This window comes from Gobio gobio (genome assembly GCF_949357685.1).
Source record: "Gobio gobio genome assembly, chromosome: 4".
NCBI lineage: Eukaryota > Metazoa > Chordata > Actinopteri > Cypriniformes > Gobionidae > Gobio > Gobio gobio.
In genome coordinates, this window is record NC_137100.1 from 29,781,561 (window position 1) to 29,805,058 (window position 23,498).

General features: G+C 43.5%; 1 protein-coding gene across 1 annotated transcript in view; it reads left to right on the forward strand.

Moving 5' to 3' along the window:
• npffr2a (neuropeptide FF receptor 2a) overlaps positions 1-5,041 on the forward strand; it is a 52,123-nt gene extending 47,082 nt beyond the window's left edge. Inside the window, exon 4 of the mRNA XM_079815062.1 lies at positions 1,874-5,041. Coding sequence (XP_079671188.1) covers positions 1,874-2,714 — 841 coding nt within the window. The 3' untranslated portion in view covers positions 2,715-5,041. The remainder of the gene's footprint in view (positions 1-1,873) is intronic.
• Positions 5,042-23,498: the final 18,457 nt, after the last annotated feature.

A 23,498-nucleotide genomic window follows, 5' to 3' on the forward strand; every position in this document is an offset into this window, starting at 1 on the left:
CTGAACAAAAAACAAAGAAGTGCGCATAAACACCTCGAACACAAACTCTCTCTCCATAGCATTATCAATAACAAACAATACAGCGAAATACACAAACATACTCATTACAAATGACAGTAAACAAGCACATAAACACCTATTGTCTTTTCGGGGGGTGCTAAACAAACTGTAAACTTTAAATCTGCTTAAAGGGTTAGTTCACCCAAAAATTTAAATTCTGTCATTAATTACTCACCCTCATGTCGTTCGACACCCGTAAGACCTCCGTTCATATTCGGAACACAAATGAAGATATTTTTGTTGAAAGCTGATGCTGAGAAAGGCTTCAGATTGGCCTCCATTGGCATTCAGTACATTTACACTCCCAAGACCCAGAAAAGGCACTTAAAACGTCGTTACAAAGTCCATCTCACCACAGTGACTCTACAATCATTTTACGATGCGACGACAATAGTTTTTGTGCGCAAAAAAAAATCAAAACACCTTTATCCAACTTGTTATTGCCTTCCGTGTGTGCCTCCACAACGCGTGTGTGCCTCCACAACCCACTGAATGATGAACCGCGAGCTCTCACGAGTGCTCCCTCTTTTTTCATATCGCTCCGTAGACTGCAACACCCGTCAAAATAAAGTTACTTATTTACCTACTTATTTACACAGATAATACAGACCTAAAACCTATTTAAACGCACATAAATGTAAAAAATTTGCACAAAAACAAATTATAAGATATATTACAATTAAGTCTGTTACAATTAAACTTCCTCCAGCTCTCCGTGGTTCAGGAGTGCCTAGCCCTAAACCACGCCCCCTCCGCAACATAATCTAACACTCATTTCAAACGCAAAGATGTCAGCCAATCACAACAGTGGGTGTTTTCACTGAAGTCTCACAGCAGACACGCCCCTTGAAACAGAGCATTCAAGCCAGAGGGGTAATAACAGTATAGAAAAAATGCCTTTTATTTCTAAATTATGACATTTTTTGATGTAAAAATCATACTAACAATATAAGTACACCTCAGGAAACATTGCCATGCCATGGGACCTTTAAGCCCGCCCACCGACTCTTTACACAATGTGATTGGACTGACTAGAGTTAGGTTTTTCCAGCTCGCAAGCCAACAGAGAGTTGCTAGACACCCTGGCTGCAAATTATATTTGCTGCCGCTAGGGTATGTCTAGATTTCTAGGAAACATTGGTGTTGGATGATAATATGCTTTAAATCGCCAATAAGCTTTATAAAATGTTAATTGTGACCAGCTCTGTGTGATTGCACTCAAATTGCAGAGATTCAACCTATTCAGTCTACTAAATGTAATAAACTGAATACAAATTTCCTGAATATAAATTGCCATGCATTTAACCGGATTAAGTGCATCTTGAACTAAGCAGAGCCTTCTCACCCAGTGTGTGTCTGTTAAAGTCCTGGAAAGTGTAACTAAGGCTAACCTTCACCAATTCACTTTTGATGAGGTGCAAACTGCGTCGGTTCCTTTGCTCCATCAACTCATTTGTCATCAGTGAAAAAACCCTCTCCAAATGCCTTAGTTGCATGTATTTATTTATTTTTTTGCTGTAGATAGAACATTACAGTGGCACAAATACGTAGATGTTTAAACAGACTGGAATGCAGACAATACAGACAAAATTAAAAGTATTGTTAACCATGACATATTGAGTTGAGAGAGCAGGCAACGAGAGCAAAACATCTTTTGAAAAACTGTCATCCTGTTCATCCCCAAATATAAACTCCAAAATAGCCTCAGTCATTTGTGTTCAGTAAGTGTTTAAAACACATTTGTTTAAAACACTGCTGTTTCTTCATTAGGCTGTTAAATGTTTAACCTGCTGCTGATTGTTGTCTTTTGCAGATTCAGATGTATCGTGTATCCCTTCAAGCAAAAGCTGACAATATCAACAGCCACCCTCATTATTGTAATAATATGGGTCCTGGCAGTGTCCATCATGTGTCCCTCTGGCGTCATGCTTCAGGTGACTAAAGAACAAACCATCCGCGTGTTCCTGGGAGATGGCAATCGAACGAGCCCTTTCTACTGGTGCAGGGAAAACTGGCCCAACCAGGAGATGAGGAAGATCTACACTACTGTCCTGTTTGCCAACATTTACCTAGCCCCTCTGTCACTCATAGTGATCATGTATGCAAGGATTGGGATCACTCTGTTTAAAACGGTTATGCCAGCGGGGGGCAAACCTGGCCATGATAACCGTCACTCTGTTTCGAAGAAAAAACAAAGAGTGATCAAAATGCTCCTCATCGTGGCCTTGCTCTTCATATTGTCCTGGTTGCCTCTGTGGACGCTGATGATGCTAACAGACTATGTTAAACTTACTGAACATCAGTACAGGCTTATTAACATTTACATCTACCCCTTTGCCCACTGGCTAGCCTTTTTCAACAGCAGTGTCAACCCAATAATTTACGGGTTCTTCAACGAGAACTTCCGCCGTGGATTTCAGGCCATCTTTAAGTTCGGCCTGTGTCCTGTCGGTGGTCAACATCGGACCTATTCTCACAGGGTGCAGGGTAATTCTGTGCAGCCGGTAAACCCGCAACCCTCCACAGAGCCCATCTCTCTTAATAGCTTGGAGAACAACAGCTCGAGGAGGATGAACCACGTCAACGAGCAAGACTTAGTGATGGAAGATTTAGAGAAAGTGTCTGAATGTAGCATGGAAGGAGCTTCTCTTTAAGGGCTTCATAGAGATGAATAATAATGCAGTGGTGGTTTTTAGTTGACAATGATGCAGGCTACATAATAGGCTCATTACATCTTAAAATAAAGACGTATTTCATTTGAATTACATATTGTTAAGATTATATAATTGTGTATAAAATAGATTTTACCCACAATCATTTTCTGTTAACATGAATGTACTTTCTCGCACATCTGGCAGTTTACCAACTGTAGTGCAAACTTTGCATTTTGTAAAGATAAATTCAGTAAAAAAAAAAAGGTTATTGTAAAATTATGTATACAGAATAATTTTGTGTATTCACTTCTTTATATTGATTTAAACATCTGGGATTTTATAGCACATTGTTTTATTTATTTATTTAATTTGATATGCAATCTGAAAGTATCAGAACTGCCATAATCCAGAATCATTAGTTGTTTCTGGATTACAATAGGGGATTTTAGGCACAGCTCTTACATCGTAATATTAAAATTAAACATACCTCATTTGTGACACATCCCTCTAAATGCTGGAATAAATTTCCGTGGGAGGCAATTCTGAGACAATTGACCATAATTTTTTAACTTGTGCCAAAACAGGGTAAAATGAGCCTTGATGGAGATTTATCTGATTGTTTACTGTACAGAACATGTAGTAACTCACACTGGTCTTTTTTCCCTGTTCATCAGTGTTGACTTTTTCTTAAATTGTTCGACATAGACAGAAGTATGTTTTGTATGGGCAACGAGAGTAGGCTATTTGACGCTCATGGGTCTGGATGTAGGTAGCACTGTGATTCACTGGCCTAAAGCTAATTTATTCTTCAAGCATGCTTTCTCCTCATCATTGTCTAAGTCAATGATAACACATGTCACGCACATGTCATCTAAGTCATCATTTAATTATTCATTACCATTTTTACCCTCTCTTTTTCCTGTCAGGGTTTTCCAGTAGGTCTATAGTTTAACTACATCCTTCAGCCTATATATTATTGCTGGGCAAATTAACGCGTTAACGCAGGCGATTATTTTTTTCAGTTTAACGCATTAAAAATATTTAACACAATTAACGCAGTGTCCGTGTTTATATACATTTTTGCCCAGCGTTACATTATATGATCACGCTCTTATTCATTTAATTGCTTTTAAACAATCTAAGCGCGACAAGACACAAGAGAACGCGCTGTAAGTCAATGTCCTGTCTGTGTGGGTGTGTCTCAATCCGCTCCCTAGTTCAGTAGTCAGGGCACTGATCAGAGAGTCGGCCACATTGATGTCATACTGATTCACCACTTAGGAAGCTAGGGAGCTAATCGAGGGACACGCGTGCGCACCAGTCTTGTGCACACATCGAGTTCTCTTTCGCTCTTGAACAAAAAATAACAACAACACAGATTTTTTGCCAAAATGCCAGTTTTGTCAAGTATTCTCATATTAGGAGTCTTAAATGAGTTAAATAACGTCTTAAATGAACTTGAAATAAGAACTTGTGAGAAAATGAAATGCGCGTCAGATCCACATCATGTTCGGCAGCGGCCGCTCTTAAAGTGACAGCAGCACTGATGATGTCTGTCATTAATGTTCATCAAAGAACAACAGGAACATAATTTTTTTTATATTTATTTCATCTATATTTCATTTATTATTTATGCAATTAAGAAAGGTGGTGATAACTTTATTCAATTTCTGTGTAGACTATGTTTAACAGGGAAGGTCTTGTGTAAATATAAAATGTATTAGAATAGGTTTATGTAAAGATTGTTTTAAGTTCAATTAAATTAAAAGTTGTTATTTTTGAAAGCCTAATACATGTTGAAATTGGTTGCTTTCAGTTATACTGTAATGTAACGTCATTAATGTTTCATAGAGACATTAGTATCAGTGATACTGGCCTTCATTCATAAAAAGATACCATTACAACAAATATTTAAAATATGCTGTCTTTAAATTGTTTCTACATTAATTTGGAGAGTAACTGAAATTATTACAATATCAAAATATTAAAAACTCATATTTTAAAAGTGTTTTTTAAATTGCGATTAATCATGATTAATTACAGAACAAATGTGATTAATTTGTTTGTTTAATTGATTCACAGCACTAGTATATAATATATTTGTATCTCTGTCAAATTTACACATCCAGTTAGCTTTGTAAAGTTCCTGAATATATGCCAATGTTTTGTTTATTTGTTTGTTTTTTCACCCTGAATGAATGAATGTCCTATATTCAATGTGAATGTCAGCAGAAACGTCTTTTTCAAACATAATTTTCCAGACAATTTTTTTCAAATATTCTGACTGGAGTTTGTTGGATTACTTATTTGAATCATTAAAGATGTCCAAAAATACAGAGGATTTGTCCTCAAGTAATTCTAGAGTTTGTTTTTGACAGTAGATTAAATCTACCGGCAGTCAGAGCTGTGTTTTTGTGATTATCATAGATGGGAGATGAGTATGTTAATTCTGCCCTCTTCTTGACAGCAGACACTACATTGGTTTAATGCAATCTCAACATTATTAAGGCAGCATCGCCACTGTAATGTGAAATCGGAAATTAGCCGAAGGAATGTGTGATAGAAAGAGACAGAAAATAAAGAAAAAAATGTCTGTGATTACAAGGTGACTCTGACTTTATGGACTTTCCAGGTTTGTCACACGTTATTGCAAGATTTGCCAAGGACACTTGGCAAAAAAATACATTAAAAAAAATCTTCTTGAAGAAACATTTATTTTTATCTCACTGTTTACTGAACATGAACATGCTGTTTATGAACAATGGATTACTCACTGTGAAATGGTTAATTTGTGTATTTCTAATGATATATTTGCAAAAGCAATGCTGTGAACTGTCAACTGAACTGCTTCTTCATGAATCTTGTTATATTAGTGTTGACTACATGCTAATAGTGAGTATAATTGGTTAACTTATGGACTAAAAACGGTCTGTCCTCCAGAGTGCTGTTTATATTATGGAGATGCCATCATGCTTTGGTGTAGATTAATACAGCAGTGTAACTCGATCGCTCTTTTTGATTTTTTTGTTTGTTTTCTTTTTACACTGCAAAAAAATCTTACCCCATATTTTTTCTTGTTTTAAGCATAAACTTTAGAAGAGTTTATTTAGATACTAAAAATTTTTCCTTAATAATCTCTTAATATCTTATGTCATTTTGCTTCTCAAGTAAATGTATCTTAATTAGAAAGAAACTAAGAAAGAAAATAATGTCTGTACATCATTGCATGTACAAAATATTGCAATTTCTTTTTGGGTTTAACTTTGAGTTGATGCCTTGACACACTAGAATCATCACTGATTCTGTCACCGTTTCGTTTTCCTGAATGGCAGAATGGGAAAAATGATGCAAATAATTCTTCATAGGTGCAAGATTCATAGCCTCCAGACTTTTGTGTCTTGAAGTGTACAGCGTTTCAATGAAAAGCAAGACATGTCTGATCAAACTGCCATGTGATTCATCACTGATCACCAATGAGGGAGCAGAGATCTGCTCTTGGTAATGTAATCAAGCATTGCCTGGCCCAGGGCCAGTGCCTCTGACGTAGCTGGGACAATTCTGGCTATGATTCGACCTGCTGTGCTTTCAGTTCTCAATGAATGCATAGCACTGGTGCAAATCTAGTGACGTGTGTGAATACGATGTTCCAAGTAGCGAGACACAAAGAGTCAAATCAGAGAGCCTAGGAGGAGACGAGTGGATGATCAATTCATTCAGGTCACCGCTAGGGAATGTGAGAAATGACTCCTCATACTTACGATTTTAATGTAATGTGTTAGTGATGTAAACGTGATGTGGTCACAACTCTGAGTGCCATTGAGGCAAGACATTTGTCATGATCTGTTCACTGACCTTAACTGCATCCGTCTGCATGTGTAAACATTCAAAACGATAGTAAAACATGTTGGATGAATTGATGGCACTGTTGAAAAATACATAAATCACACAGGCCTGTTATTGTGGCAACATTTTAAAATTGAGGAAAGTTAATAAAAGAAAATTACTGTACTTATAATATACGTTTGTTTCCAGTGATTGTTGTCATTTGTCAGAAGGCTTGTGGGTTTCAGAATCATGTAATGCTCAGGGTAATAAATCAATGTGAAAGGGCTTGAAAACAAGTCTATTCTTCATTTGCCTCTGTGTGCTGAGTGTCACTGTTGTGATGCTCATTTTTTGGATCCAATTTCATTATGTTAATATGCTTATGTCAATACGTTAAAAATGCCATTCATACATACAGTACAATTACTTGAATACACCTCTTATATTACGAGCATGTTTTTCACAATCTTCCATTTCACTGCTTAGAAAAAAGTGTAGAAGTTTCTTTAAAAAATGCAGGGAATCAAACAGCATTAAAAAGGCAATGGTAGCAAGGATCAAGTAAATTTAATAATTTGACCTTTTTATGATGAGATAAGATTAGTTGTGTCATGTTGTAATGAGCTGGAGAAAGCAGGTGAAGACGATGATCTAAATGCAGGGTTTTTAAATAACACATTTGAACAAATAACAAAGAACTCAAGGTACAAAGAAACAAAACCAAAAGGATACCAGAAGCAACCATTACATGTACAACAACTGACAAAATAAGTAGAGAAACACCAGGGCTTCAACTACACCAGGGGTAACAAGCTTAACAAGTAAACAAGACACACCTGGAAAGACTGATCAAGGGAGAACCAATGAACAATTGCACTACAAACAGACTACAAAGCATGGCACAAGAAACAGGAAACACTTCAACATAAAAGTCCAGGAATCTACACACAGGCAGGGCAGGCGGAGAGGGCAGCGCAGGCAAGGCAAGAAGGACTGAAGTGGGCTCTGCAACGGACTTATGGGCTGGAGCCATCACGGACTCTGGTCAGGGGCCACTGCATGAAAAGTGGGATTTTCGTCAGTATGTGGCACTGTAGATTGCCGTGGAACTTCAGGTTTACGACTGTGCACGGCAATTTGCAGGCAACACCGAAAGCTGCCGTAAATTGTCGGAAATTGACGTGGGCCTTGCTTGGCAGTTGTCCCCCCATGACCCCCCCTCCCCTTAATTCCAGGGGAGGCTTTATCATGTAAATGAACATGCTGTGACCTACACAAATGCAAATCAGAGTAGCAGTAGGGGGAGTTTTATCTAGGTTCTGAATTTTTTTTTAACTAAAACAAGTTTAAAGTTTAAGTTAAAATGTTAACTTAAATTTAAGTTAAATGTACTCGTTTTAGTTCACATTACTTAATTTTTAGGGCAACCAGTTTGCTCCAATTTTTTAAGTAGATTCAACTTGTCCGGGCTCACAGTGTAGATTAATTACTCTGTATGTCATTAGCAATAACCAATGTTATGTAAAAAAAAAATCATGTCTTCAACCTTTAGAGAGGTTATGTGATGCAACAAGACAATAAAACAAAGCACACACACAAATAAATCAAGTAAAGCATACAGTTTACATACCAAAATTAATTTTTCCACCCTGCACTGTGAATGATTTCTAAATGGCTATTAATCATAAATGTGAAAAGTACAAGTTTGTGTGTTAATAGTTAAGTCAGATTGTGTTTTTCTGTAATTGTCATTTAAATTGAGCTCACACCACATTTTATGAATTATCAATGCAGATTTTCAAGAGGTGGTTTCCTGGACAGGGTTTAAATTATGCCAAGAGTAGGCCTTAATCTAGTTAATCGTGAGTTAAAAAATTGTTGCCTGGAACAAAGATTAAGCACAGATTACTAACACCTGGACTATGAGTCCTGAACTAAAATAAACTGGATTCATTTACAGTTTTATCTAATTGCTTACACACAATTTCTGAAAATATGGCTCCATTTCTTGTAACTCTACACACAAAACACACAACATGCAAAACATCAGACATCGCTTGCAAAAGCAACACTTTGTGCAAAACTATTTTAACTCTTCCAAAAATGTTGTTTTTGCATATATCTAACTACACACAAATATGCACAACTGAGGAATTTTACAGTTGAACTGAAATCAACTGAACAAAATCAACACTGAAGTCACTTGAGCTGAATATTGACACTATATTGGCTTGTTAGCAGAGGTGTCAAAAGTATTCGCATTCATTACTCAGGTAGAAGTATAGATACTGGGGTTTAAAAAGTCTTCTGTAGAAGTTGAAGTATCAACTCAAGCTTTTTACTCAAGTAAAAGTGTAAAAGTAACTGGTTTCAAAACTACTTAAAGTATAAAAGTAAAAGTAATGTAAGGGGAAAAAATGCCATTAAAGGGGTAGTTCACCCAAAAATGAAAACTCTGTCATAATTTACTCAAATTGTTCCAAACCTGTATGAGTTTCTTTGTTCTGAAGATTGAAGAATTTTTGTAACCAAGCAGATTATATGCAACCATTGACTGCCATAGCATTTTCCCCCTACTATGGCAATCAATGGTTGCTCTATCTGCTTGGTTACAAACATTCTTCAAAATATCTTCAGAACAAAAACTCATACAGGTTTGGAACAACTTGAGGGTGAGTAAATGATGACAGAATTTTCATTTTTGGGTGAAGTATCCCTTTAAGGACAAAAGATTAGGCCGCGCCACAGTGCATACCCCACCTCCTCAAAAAAAAACAGGCCATAATGACTATAATGTTATATTAAAAAGTTAATGTTGAACATTTTTAGATGCACTTGACTACGCGTTTCAGACGCATATATTCCCATTGAAAATGAACGCATTTTAGGACAATGCAAATACATTAAAGAACCATATTGTGTACTACTGAGCATTAACGTGTTTCATGGAGTGGAAGATTTGATGACTAGTTGCCTATAAATATTGTAAAGGTGCAAAAAGTCAAAATTCAGAGGCATGTTATCAATAACCATTTTTTGAATGTGTGATCAGTGTGGCCAGATTGGGTCAACAATTTCCAGCCCAAAAACCTCACCAAATGTACATTTATATTAAAAAAAAAAAAGGTTATTGATAACATGCCTGGTTATTGATAACAATTTTGCACCTCTTACAATACTTATAGGCAACTAGTCACTCCAAGAAAAAACCCCAAAACTTTAACTGCCAAAATAATGTGATATTATTTTATTGCCATACCAATCAATGTTGATAAGTAAGTTACCATTTTATCTCCTTAAAGCATAACATTGATGATTAAAAAAAAAAAAAAATCCCAGTAAAACGGTTCAAATATGACTATATGTCCAGGTAGAAACTGTCAATACGGCTATCCCTTAGAAAAACACAAGATTTTCAATGTCAACAGTAAGAAGCCAATTTACGTGCAAAAAGTGCCCAATATAGAGATGGGAAAAAGCAATGTAATAAACAGGCATTTCACACGTTAATGCACACACCAATGTCAAAATGCGTAATTCATTGATACTGTACAATAATCCGTCAACAAACAAATAACAACAATGCGCTTACCGTTGCACTTTGCTTTGACAAAACTACAGTACGTCTTTTGTGAAGTACATGGCACATGCACTTAGTACATTCAACACGGATTAATCGTTGATTTGAACCTCTTTCAGCATCTGTCGGGGTTGCAGATGTCCTAAGTGTATATGACGATGGACAGGAGTCATGGTTATATTTAAAGAGTCTTCATGTCACAGGTGTAATAATTCACGTTTGAGAGTTGAGTCACTCTCCCACTCTTTACTGTAGATACAACCAGGGGCGTAAATTTCATCTAACAGTTGGGGGGGACAATAAACATGAAATTTCTCAAGAGCAAATTTTGAAGGGGACACAAATAATACAGCCAAAATCGTTTCTTATAAGGATATGTGTACCACAAAAAACAAAAAACATTTCGTACTTAGGCTACTTGGCATTTTGGTGCACTGAAAAATTATGTAATGTCCATTTTTCTTTTCTCTTTCATTTTATCTGACCAACAACACAAAGTGATAGTTGTTTAAATACGATTAAGGTTCACCACGCAGTCATATTATAAATATTAAATTATCTTGCGTCCTCCACAAAGTATTTTATACTATGATATTCAGATCTTTAGATATTCAGCTGCAGCAAGCCCTCTGATCTGCCACTTCATATTGAGCAAAACCTTTAGGTTTAGAATGAGCGCCAATTCGGGGGCGGGTTGCTTGTATTTTGGGTTCATTAGCCAATTATTCGTAATGAAAAACACAACTACAAAACAGTACAATGACACACTCCCTTAAATAGGCGCTTTTACATTTCGCTTTGAAACCAAATCTTCCGCGATCATCTTGTCTGTCAGCTGTTTGCCCGTTCGGCTCGTGCTGTATTGAGCAGACACGTTCAGTTTGTAATAGTTGTGTCAAATGATTTTATTACTATAAAAATTAAAACGACGGTGGCCCGGGGCAGTGCCGCAGTGGGCAAGTGATGTTAACAGTGTTTTGCCTAATCTGTATTAAAGAGAAAATAATCACTTCATCTGATGTTTAAAGTGAATAAAACAGCTTACTGGAGTTTCACAACTGCTGTCTGAAGAGCTTTGTTATCTCCCCAAACTTGTGTGGTACTTTATCTACGTTCTATGGGTAACGTTAGGTGAGGTGCGCGGTGGATCAAACCACTGTGGGGTAAGGGGGAGGGGGGACTCAAAATGTTTCTAAACTTAAAACGCATTTTTTTTGTCCCGTTTGCGTTTGAATTGTTTTACTACTTACACATTTATTTTAAGTATATATCATTATATTATTTACAATACTCAGCATGGTTTTCAGGGGGGGACAGCCCTCAGATTGGGGGGGTCCTGTCCCCCCCGTCCCCCCCGCGATTTACGCCCCTGGATACAACTTACTGTGTATTTATGCCACTGGCATAGCGATCACTGGAATATACAGCTATGAGTTATCGCGCTAAAACCCGGCTAAAGTCATGAATGCGGCTGAGCACGTCTGCCTGCTGATCGCTGATTGGCTGAAAGTGCGTGCTCGTCGACGAGAACCCGCACTATCTGGCAACATGGTGTGTGATGTGTGCAGGTGCAGACGTGATTGATCGCCTACAACCCAATAGGGTGTCGGAATGGTTTGTGTTTATCCTTCTCATCCAACCACAATCAAATTCACTCTGTCCGGATGGCGCGATTTATCTGGATAGTTTTTTTTTTTTTTACAAGCCGGAATGAAAACATGCCGAAATGGAATAGGAGTAACGAGGCTATTTTTAAAATGTAAGGAGTAGAAAGTACAGATAATTGCTTGAAAATGTAAGGAGTAGAAGTAAAAAGTAGGCTGAAAAATAATTACTCCAGTAAAGTATAGATACTCAACATTTCTACTTAAGTAAGGTAACGAAGTATTTGTACTTCGTTACTTGACACCTCTGCTTGTTAGAGCCGGTTTACAGCAGAATTTGTTTTGAACTTGTTACTGAAGCTGCTATGAAACAATATATTTTATTGTATGCATATTCTTTCTTTCTCAAACCTTAGTTTTGATTTCTAAGTGATCAATTTATGTATAAGTGTTTTCACACATGATCATTGGCTGTATGGGTCCTCAGTAAATTAATGTGGCATTTAAATGGCAAAAGTTATTCTTGTCTCTATAACTTATGGCTTCCTAAAGACACGTTTATGGGTAAATAAAATATTAATAATATAAATAAAATGAATATCAAAACATATTTTAAATATAATGAAGTCATTTTATTATAGCACTCATCAGATGTTCCTGGAAACAAAACAGAGACAGAACAGTATAAACCAACTATACAACAAACTAAACACCAAATTACAAAAACATTACTATGTGAAAGTGAATAAAGTTGTGTGTGTGTGTGTGTGTGTGTGTTTTCAGTTCCCATTCAGTCGGTCACGTTCGACGTACCTATCAGCTTCGAGCTATCTAGAACCGGCCAATGAACAATTGGCGTGCGAGATTTGCATCTCGCGCTCCGCCCCGCGCCACGGGTATAAACAGGAAGCGAGAGCGAATGCACGCTGTCATTCACTTCGGAGCCAAACGGCAGATGAAGAGGACTCTCATTCATTCAATGAGTATATCGCTGCTATCAGCAAGAGAAGAAAGAACCGGAGAAGTTCCAGGAGACGCGTGTTGGAGAGACGGCACACTTCAGCGGGATCCGCGCTGACTCATCGGCTGCCTCTGCAAGCAGAGAAAAACTGCTGTTATTACAGCAACAGCAAATCTGTTGGTCTGGTTGGGCGTGTTTTCCTGCTGAGTACAGGCACGGGCTGCACACAATCCCGTGCGCTGTCGCGTTTCCCCCTGAGTGCTTCAGCACAGAGCGTTTCCTCACAAAAGAGCTTCACGGGTGACGTGCCATCTTTTTTGTCTTACCACACGTGCGTTTCTGGATGCGGTCGTTCCCTGTCCCCTGCTGACGGTCACAATCGCTGTCTCACGTGTTTGGGCACACAGCACGCTGAGGCGGCGTTTGTGGATAGTTCATTTTCCCACTGCGGGAACATGACTATCTCGGAGCTAAGATCGAGACTCTCCTACCTCCAGGCTGGGGGAGTCCCCTTACCCATCCCACGAACTAGGTCTGCCCCTAACCCGGGTGGACCTGCTTCTTTGGATGGCCAGGGTGATCTGAGGATTACGTTTAGGGCAAACCCGCCGAGCGATCCTCCGCAGGCCCCTAATCCCTCAGCTCCGCAGCCGGTAGAGCCTCCGAGAGAAACCGCTGGACCCTCCCACGGGTGACCAGTGGTGACTTTTGGAGCTCCAGCGGACGAACAGATGTTGATCGCTGCATCGGAGGGGAAGTTTCAGTCCTCGGGGGATGAAGGGTCAGTCGTACTGCCTCCCTCTGGGAGAGTGGCAACGGCTGCCCCGGACCCTGAGATGGCTGCTATGCTTGCCCGGGCCGCCGAAAGGGTTGGGCTCGAGTGGAACCCTCCACCGTGTCCCGAACCCTGTAGGTTGGACGATTGGTTCCTCGGGGTGGGTCGGCTGGTTCTCAGCGTCCCGCCCCGACACCTTTCTTCCCGGAGGTGCATGAGGAGCTCACAAGGTCGTGGACGGCACCTTTTTCTGCCAGAAACCGGCCGAGTGACTCCTCCCCCCTCACTACCCTCGACGGCGGGCCAGCCAAGGGTTACGTGGGGATCCCGCCAGTGGAGCGAGCCGTCGCGATGCAACTGTGTCCGGCGACCGCCTCTAACTGGCGCGGTGACCCGCGTCTCCCGTCCCGGGCCTATAAGTTCTCTTCCGGTCTGACCGGGAAGGCTTACAAGGCCTTCGGACAGGCTGCGTCCGCCTTGCATGGCATGGCGTTGTTTCAGGTCCACCAGGCCCAAGCACTCCTTGACATGCACGAGGGTAGGCCTGACACAGAGCTCCTCCGGGAGCTCCGGACGGCGACGGACGAAAGTCACCGCCCGTGCCATCGGTCAGGCGATGTCCACACTTGTGGTCCAGGAGCGGCATCTCTGGCTTAACCTGGCTGATATGAGGGAGACCGATAAATATCGGTTCCTGGACTCCCCCATCTCGTCAGCTGGGTTATTCGGCGACACGGTCGAGAGCTTCGCCCAACAGTTCTCGGCCGCCCAGAAGCAGACGGAGGCGATAAAGCACATCCTGCCCCGGCGGCCCGCTGCTGCCTCCACCCTGCCACCGGCGGCAGCGCCTCCGACTACTCGTCGCCGAGGACGTCCACCCGCCGCCGCCTCCGCCCCCGCCAAGGCACCGCAGCAGCCTTCCACCAGCCGACGGCGTGGGGCCGACCGTGGGAAGGATGTCCAGCCCGCTCAGGCCGCTGCCAAGCCAGGTGGCAAGCGTCGTCGCAAGCGACCCTGAGACGGGCCGCCCAGAGATGGAGGAGACTGCTCTGAGGGAGATGGCTGCAGCACCACTCCTTCCCCCGGAGGAGGGCCGGGGGAAAATCTTTTGTTTTTCTGTTCCGCCGCTGGTCCCAGTGCCAGCGGCACCCAAAACATCAATAAAAGAGCAGTTTCCAATATCTCTGGGTGCCAAGAGAGCGCGCTTGGCGGTGGTCGACGCTCCCATGCCTCGCCACCCTCAAGTACCTCTCCCTTCGCCAGCAGGGGACGCCGGCTGTCGGTACGCACACAAGCGGCCTCCCCACACTCGCACGTCCCCTCCGCGGATGCAGGTAAGTGTTGCACAGCACACTCAGATCCCGCTTCGGGCCGCTCCCATGCCGTCCGAGCCGGATCCCTGTGTTCCGCCTCGCTGCCCCGCTGCGGGTACGTCTGTGGTCCCCCTTGCTCGGAGTCTGGGAGCCTGGCTAGCGCTTCCCAGCCCGTCTCGGTGGCTCATCCGTACCATCAGACTCGGCTATGCGATTCAGTTCGCCCGGCGTCCCCCCAAGTTCAGGGGCGTTCACTTCACGACTGTAGTGGAGGCGAACGCCCCCGTGCTCAGGGCGGAGATCGCTGTCCTACTGGCGAAGGACGCGATAGAGCCGGTCCCTCAAGCCGATATGAGGTCCGGGTTCTACAGCCCGTACTTCATTGTACCCAAGAAAGGCGGCGGGTTACGACCGATCTTGGACCTGCGATTCCCAAACCGGTCCCTTCACAGGCTGCCGTTCACGATGTTAACGCAGAAGCGCATCTTCAGGTGCATCCGTCCCCGAGATTGGTTTGAAGCGATCGGCCTGAAGGACGCGTACTGTCATGTCTCGATTCTCCCTCGACACTGGCCCTTTCTGCGCTTCGCGTTCGAGGGACGGGCATATCAGTACCGCGTCTTACCCTTCGGCCTGTCCCTGTCGCCCCGCGTCTTTACGAAGGTTGCGGAGGCGGCCATTGCTCCCATGAGAGAGTATGGTGTTCGCATCCTCAACTACCTCGACGACTGGCTGATTCTTGCCCAGTCGCGAGAGCAGTTGTGCGAACACAGGGACAAGGTGCTCAGTCACCTCAGCCAGTTGGGACTTCGGGTCAACTGGGAGAAGAGCAAACTCTGTCCCACACAGAGGATCTCTTTTCTCGGTATGGAGATAGACTTGGTCGCCATGACAGCGCACCTCACGAGGAGCGCGTCCAGTCGGTGTTGAACTGCTTGAATTCGTTCAAAGGCAGGACAGCGGTACCACTGAAACATTTTCAGAGGCTCCGGGGCCTATGGCATCCGCAGCCGCAGTAACGCCGCTCGGATTGCTTCATATGAGACCGCTTCAACGCTGGCTATACGATCGAGTCCCGAGATGGGCGTGGCACAGCGGTTCCCTCCGCGTCCAAGTGACTCCGAGGTGCCGCCAAACCTTCGGCCCGTGGTCGGACCCTCTGTTTCTCCGGGCGGGAGTCCCCCTAGAACAAGTGTCCAGGCACTCCGTTGTCTCCACGGATGCCTCATCCACGGGCTGGGGTGCCACGTACAACGGGCTTGCAGTTTCGGGTCTGTGGACGGGGCCTCAACTGCAATGGCATATCAATTGCCTCGAGTTGTTAGCAGTTCGTCTTGCACTCAGCCGCTTCAAAGTGCCGCTCAGAGGCAAGCACGTTCTGGTCCGGACGGATAACACTGCGGCCGTAGCGTACATCAACAAACAGGGTGGTCTACGCTCCCGTCGCATGTCGCAACTCTCCCGCCATCTCCTCTTATGGAGTCAGAAGCATCTGAGGTCGCTTCGTGCCGTTCACATTCCGGGCCTGCTCAATCGTGCGGCCGACAAGCTGTCACGTCAGCAGGTACTTCCGTGAGAATGGCGACTCCATCCCCAGGCGGTCCAGCTGATCTGGAGTCGTTTCGGGGTCGCACAGGTAGACCTCTTTGCCTCCCCAGAGATGACCCACTGTCAGTGGTTTTATTCCTTGACCGAGGGGACCCTCGGGTCGGATGCCCTGGCCCACAGCTGGCCCCGGGAAGAACGCAAGTATGCGTTTCCCCCAGTGAGCCTTCTTGCGCAGACACTGTGCAAAGTCAGGGAGGACGAGGAGCAGGTCCTGTTGGTCGCTCCGTATTGGCCCAACCGGACTTGGTTCCCGGAACTAGTGCTCCTTGCGACAGCACCTCCCTGGCCCATTCCTCTGAGGCAGGACCTCCTGACTCAGAGACGGGGCACCCTATGGCACCCGCGTCCGGACCTCTGGAAACTCCATGTTTGGTCCCTGGACGGGACGCGGAGGTTCTAGGTGACCTACCGCAAGCGGTAGTTGACACCATCACTTCCGCTAGAGCCCCCTCTACGAGGCGCCTCTATGTGTTGAAGTGGAACCTGTTCGTCGATTGGTGCTCTTCTCGCCGAGAAGACCCCCGAAGATGTTCGGTCGCATCTGTGCTTACCTTTCTACAGGATGGGTTGGAGCGAAGGCTGTCTCCCTCCACCCTCAAAGTCTATGTCGCCGCTAATCATGAGCTCGTAGATGCAAAATCTCTAGGTAAGCACGATCTGATCGTCAGGTTCCTTAGGGGAGCGAGGAGATTAAATCCGCCTCGTCCTCCCTCCATACCCTCTTAGGACTTAACTCTGGTGCTAACTGCACTACAGAGAGAACCTTTTGAGCCTCTGCAGTCAGCTGAGTTGAAAGTTCTGTCGTTAAAGACAATACTCCTGACTGCGTTGGCCTCCATTAAGAGGGTAGGGGACCTGCAGGCATTTTCGGTCGACGAATCGTGCCTGGAATTCGGGCCCGGTAACTCTCATGTGATCATGAGACCCCGGCCTGGATATGTGCCCAAGGTTCCCACTACTCCCTTCCGGGACCAAATGGTGACCCTGCAAGCGCTGCCTTCGGAGGAGTCAGACCCAGCCCTAGCTTTTCTCTGTCCCGTCCGTGCTCTCCGGGCTTACGTGGACAGAACGCAAAGCTTCAGGTCCTCAGAGCAGCTCTTCGTCTGTTACGGAGGACAGCAGAAGGGAAAGGCTGTCTCCAAGCAGAGGATGGCCCACTGGATAGTGGATGCCATCGTCTTGGCTTATCAGTCCCAAGACGTGCCCTGCCCGCTCGGGTTAAGAGCCCACTCCACTAGGGGTGTTGCCTCTTCCTGGGCGCTGGCTCGTGGCGCCTCGCTGACAGATATTTGTAGAGCTGCGGGCTGGGCGACACCTAACACGTTCGCTAGATTCTATAGCCTCCGTGTAGAGCCGGTCTCTTCCTGTGTGCTCACTTCCCATAGTCAGTAACACCGAAGTGCCCGTTCTAGTGTCGGCTTGCTGCGCCATTCCCTCCCCTATGGTAGACGGAATGCGTGCGCTTATTCTGCTCCAGTCGAGTTCCCCGGAACGGCGAACCCTGTTGAGTCCTCCGCAACCCGCGGCAGTCGGACGTGGCGGAGCGTTCGACGCCAGGTCTAACACTCGTATGCATTGGTGGAACTTGTGTTAGGCTGGATTCCATATGTAGTGACCCCCACGGCGATCCCATATGTGTATTCTTCCACGGTACGGCTCCCTACGGCGAGCCCGTGTCTTTCCCTCGGCAGAGTTCCCTCTGCCGTCCCAGGTACGTGTTGTCTCCCTCCTAATTGGCCGGGGCCACCCCTGGGACTTCCGTATGTTTTGCTGCCCACGGCCAGCCCATACGTGTATTCTCCACATGGTAACTCCCTCTGGGCATGATGTGGCTTCCGCAGCTGCCTTCACAGGCACGCTTTCCCAGCGTTATCCAATACAGTCAGCTGAGTGGGTCTTGCGGAACAGCAGCTTTGACTCTCCCTGCGTGAACTTTCCCGCCCGCATCAGATCGGGGTCTGTGGGGCTCATCGCTGGGCGCTGGAAGTGGTAGTAACTATGGCGTTGATCCCAATTCGTCGGTACGTCCGACGTACGTCGAACGTGACCGACTGAATGGGAACGTCTCGGTTACGTATGGTAACCCTCGTTCCCTGAAGGAGGGAACGGAGACGTACGTCCCGTCGCCACAGTTGCTGTACCATCACTGCAGGTTGAGCCACTACGTTTGGCTCCTCAGTGAAAAACAGCGTGCATTCGCTCTCGCTTCCTGTTTATACCCGCGGCCAGGGCAGGACTTAGGGTGGTGGGGGCCCCTGGGCTTGAGTCACTTTCGGGCCCTACCTTCTATACATTACTTTAAATAGAACAAAATGATACATAAGCTATGTATTAGAGCATCACAATTCTGGATAAACTGAGAATAAAAATAGAGATCACGATTCTGAACAAACAACTAAACAAAATAACATAATTTATGTTAATTGCTGAAGTCTATAAAAATGTTTAATTAATCTGAATTATTTATTTTAAAAAAACTTGGGTTTGAATGAATGATTAAATTCCTCAATCAAATACAATCGTTTCATAGATGAATCAGCATCTTTGAACCAATCTCCTGAATGAACGATTCAATGACAAATGTTTTTTAAAAGTAATTTGTCGCCATCTGGTGGCGTAACAATATAATCGATCCAATCCTTATTTGAAGTGCAAAGCTAATTTCAAAAGGTGACTGGTACAGTATACAGTGTTACATGTAAAAAAAAAAAAAAAAAATACAAAACATGATAATTTATTTATATGACCACTGATTGAAGCTTGAAAAAGTTTTCCAATAAATAAATAAATAATGATTAAAAAAGTTCAAAGTGATCATGTGTTTATTGCAATGCACAAATGTCTTGGTCAGAATGAGAATAAAACACTTATTTACCTGGAAACCATATTGAAAAACAAATCATTTGTATTACATATAAATAGCTAAATCTATGAGTGTATAAATCTTTAAAAAAAAAAACTGTTCTTGGTAAGTGCTGACATATTGTATAGATTATATACATCTCCATACACATATAGGAAGTGTTAGGCTGACTTTGACCTACAGTATGTCTACTACATCACATATAGCCAGACTCAAAAAGGGATTGACCGGCAACCTTTGCTAAAAAGGCGGCAAGCAAAACAAAATACACAACCGATGGATGGTGGGTAGAGCAACCATTCTCTGGGCAAGTACTCACCATTCAAATGAGTTTTAGGGTGCTTTCACACTTGGTTCGATTGCCTGGAACGAACCCGAGTTCGATTGCCACGATCCCTCAATCCCCCTCAATATGCGACATGCGGGACAAGGGGTGAAAATGCTGTGCAGTACAACGCAAAGCGGGACAGGTGGTCACCCTAACCGTACCCCAGACCACCCTTTTTAAGCAGACTCTGGTACGGTTCGCGGGTGCGCACCCGAGTTCGGAAGACCGTGTTCACATCATCCAAACGAAGCGAACTCTGACATCAATCGAGTCTCTTCTGATGTTTGTAGTGGCGTTCAGAAGCCTTGACATTAGCATCCTTATTTTGAACGGATTTCGGACCTTTTCGCGCCCAATAAGCACGCACGTTTTCCAATCAACAAACTTTAAATTAAAAATTAAATGACTGACATATTATTGAAAAAAATCAACGTAAAAGGGCGGGGCCCCCTATTGGGCGGGGCCCATGGGCTTCAGCCCAGTCAAGCCCAATGGTAAGTCCGGCCTTGCCCGCGGCGCGGGGCGGAGCGCGAGATGCAAATCTCGCACGCCAATTGTTCATTGGCCGGTTCTAGATAGCTCGAAGCTGATAGGGGCTCCCAGAAGTGATCCCAATTCGTCGGTACGTCCGACGTACGTCTCCATTCCCTCCTTCAGGGAACGAGGGTTACCATACGTAACCGAGACGTTATAAATATGTGCTGTGTAAATTAGCCTATATATACTTTTAGAAATGATATATAGCCTAACTTTAAAAAACAAACAATAACCCATATAGATAAAGTATAATAATTGTATAATATTAAAGGGGTGGTAAAACACATTCTTTTGAAGGCTTGACTGTGTTTGTGGGGTGCACTGTAACATGTGTTCATGCTTCGTTTTAAAAAAATTGCCTTATTTTTCATATATTTGACCTTTATTCTACACTGCTCTGTCCCTCCTTGTAAAACGGTTTGATGCTTTCCGGGTTGTATGAAGCCAGTCCCTCAAAAATACGCGATGGGCTCAGATTGGTTAGCTGGCCCAGTGTGTTGTGATTCGCTAACCGCAGTGCACGTTTGTCGGAAACGCCACGCCCCTTACCTTTACCGGAGGCTGTTCTTTGGTCAGTATTAGAAACAACGGCGTCAATAAAACCATATGAGCCCGAATCAGACCCAGAACATTTGAGTGAAGATGATTGAGCAGAACCTGTTCAGTCCTCAAGAGTAAAGACTGCGGATCTATAATCGCTACTGAATGGCACTTTAACTTTTGTGTTTTTAGAACGATAGCAAGAACTAACCCAAAACGAACACTAAGCACTGGCTTTACTAGTAAGTTAGCCAAATCACACACAGAACCATGTTTAGCATGCCTGTAGATAAACAATACATAAAAGCTCTAATCAAAGAATCATTTACACTAATGCCAGGTTCGCTGTTGAGATTTTAACGTTAGTGTTTGTAACGTTAGGTGTTCGTCGGATAACGTTAAGTATGAATAAGCATTTAACAGACTGGTTTGCAGAACAGCGCTGTCATCTGTTTACTTCCTTGCTACAACGCACAATTAACCTATTACAGGAAAACACATCGATGAAAAATAAATCAGACTTACAGGTTGTGGCCCGTAAACAGCTTCTGTTTGTAAATCCAGCTTTCAGGACAAGCCGTGGTGCATATCCTGTATTGAACTCGCAAAGTTTGTGGAAGTTGTCCTCCGTAAAATGTGCAGCGCGCGCGTCGTGCATCCACACACTGGCAGTGTTTTTTTCACGCAGCTGACGTTGTGCAAATCCGACATTGAAATCGCGAAGACGGTGGATGTTTTCCTCCGTAAGATGTGCTGCAGGGAGCCCCGCGCGCGCCTGTTCCCCTCTGTCTCATACACACGTGCATATAACATGCTGTATGTTAAACGCTCTGCAACGCACCCCCGTCCCAAGGAAGGCTGAACAGAGCAAGTACCCCAGACCTGCAATCCGGATGAAAATAACAGCGTTTCCTTGGCATCGCGGCAACAACACTCCAGCCTAACTATACCACAACAGCGCCGCGATACAAAATGGCCTCACCCCCCCTTATTTAATATTCTCGGAGGATGGGTTTATGTAAATATTGAGCCTGGTGATGTCACCAACCCTGGAGGAATGTCTGTAGTCGCCTGCTGGCCGTTTGCTGTAGTCCTTAGAAACTGATTTCTTTAAAAGCAAATATCTCCCTTTGCTTTAAACTTTGAACGTTGTAACTTTGCAGATGTTGTTTATGCTCAAGCAGCAACATTACACGCTAGCTAAAGTTAGAATAGTGAAATCGTGGTTTACCACCCCTTTAAGCATTTACTTAATATACATTGTAACATTAGGCTACTTTACTCTAGCACTGTAGTCAGTTAAGCAATTAATTAATATCTTATATTAATATGTATGTAGCCTAGGCTACATCTAAAGGTAAGTCTGCTTTAAAAAAAAAAAAAATTACACTTCGACATGTACAGAATGTGCGCGTTAAGAAACACGTTCAAATGTGTCTTCTTAACATGTTAAAACTGTGCGTCGACTGTGTGTGTATGCCTGTTACACGACCAGAATGTGCGTGTCTACAAATACAAAAGAAACACGTAAAAAATTGCTGCGTTGACGCGGAAAACAGGGCGTGTTGACACGGTCATAAGTCACGCGTTTCGTATAAAGAGATTTGGCCCCGGGCGCGTTCCATAGTAGAGCCCTAGTCCAATGACGTGCGAGGTCGAGGTCATGGCCATGACGCGTAGAAGACGAGCTTTAAACTTTTTTTTTTTTTTTTTTACATTTCCTATGTTTTTTTCTGCTTTCCTTTTTCGTGATCAACAATGACAGGGCGCCGTCTTCAACTCAATCTCTGCATGGACGTGACCAACTTTTTGGACTCATTTTCAGGAGGCTGTCTTCGTCTTCACAACTCTGAGGCAAACTGCAGGCGCTATGAACCACAGCATGGGTAATGTAACGTTACGATTTAAAGAATATGCTTTTATTCAGCTGTATAAGGAAATGGATGCGTTAATAGATCCAAGCTTAAAACTGCACATTTTGTTTACACAGACTATCCCCGCCTCATAACGAAGCCGTGACCTCTTATCTGCTTGGAGCGATTTCCGCGAGTTCAGATTTAACCGCTGATCATGACGACATTGTGTGTAAGTATAACTTCTGTTTTTCTCATTCCTTGTTTAATTTTACCGTGACTGTTTTTATTAATACCAGTCTCATGTAATTGTTTTCCAGCTGCCTGTAAGACGTGTTATGAATCGACACGCCGGAGCTTCAGATACAAACAACCTGAACTTACATAGTAGGCGGAAACTGCTAAGTTTAGCTCGGAGTCGATCAAGAAGAAAAAGGGCAAGATGTATTATATTAGATCCGTTTTTTGTCAATGTGAGTATTTTTCAGGTTGCTTATTGTCTTTATGGATTGTATTACAGTTGCTGGAAGCGAGAGTGTGCTGGGTGAGGATGAGATGGACTGGAAGTGCGCGACCATTGAACTCATGTCTGACGAGGAAGACGGCATTGTTGACGGGGTGTCTGGATGGATTGTGCGGCCACCGCCATATACGCCTGTGTTTCCCGAATGTTTTAGGCGCTTCTTTTTGACGTTTTTGGAGGACAACATAAGAGACATTACTGCTGCACTGTACATATTTGTGTGTTTGACAATAAAGCTCTTTCTTTGAATAAACAGCTGTGTGTTTATAAGCTCTTTCTTTGAATAAACGGCACGGTCCGGGCAAATTTTCCCATATATTCCTTGATGTTTCTTTTCTTTTTTCTTTCTTTTTCTTTTTTTTTTCTTTTCTTTTTTTTTTTTAAATAGGGACAGTGCATATTAATGAACATCAGTACAAGTACACAATGTAAATATGCTAGAGTTAGCACCACAGCTAATTTTCATCTATTGTC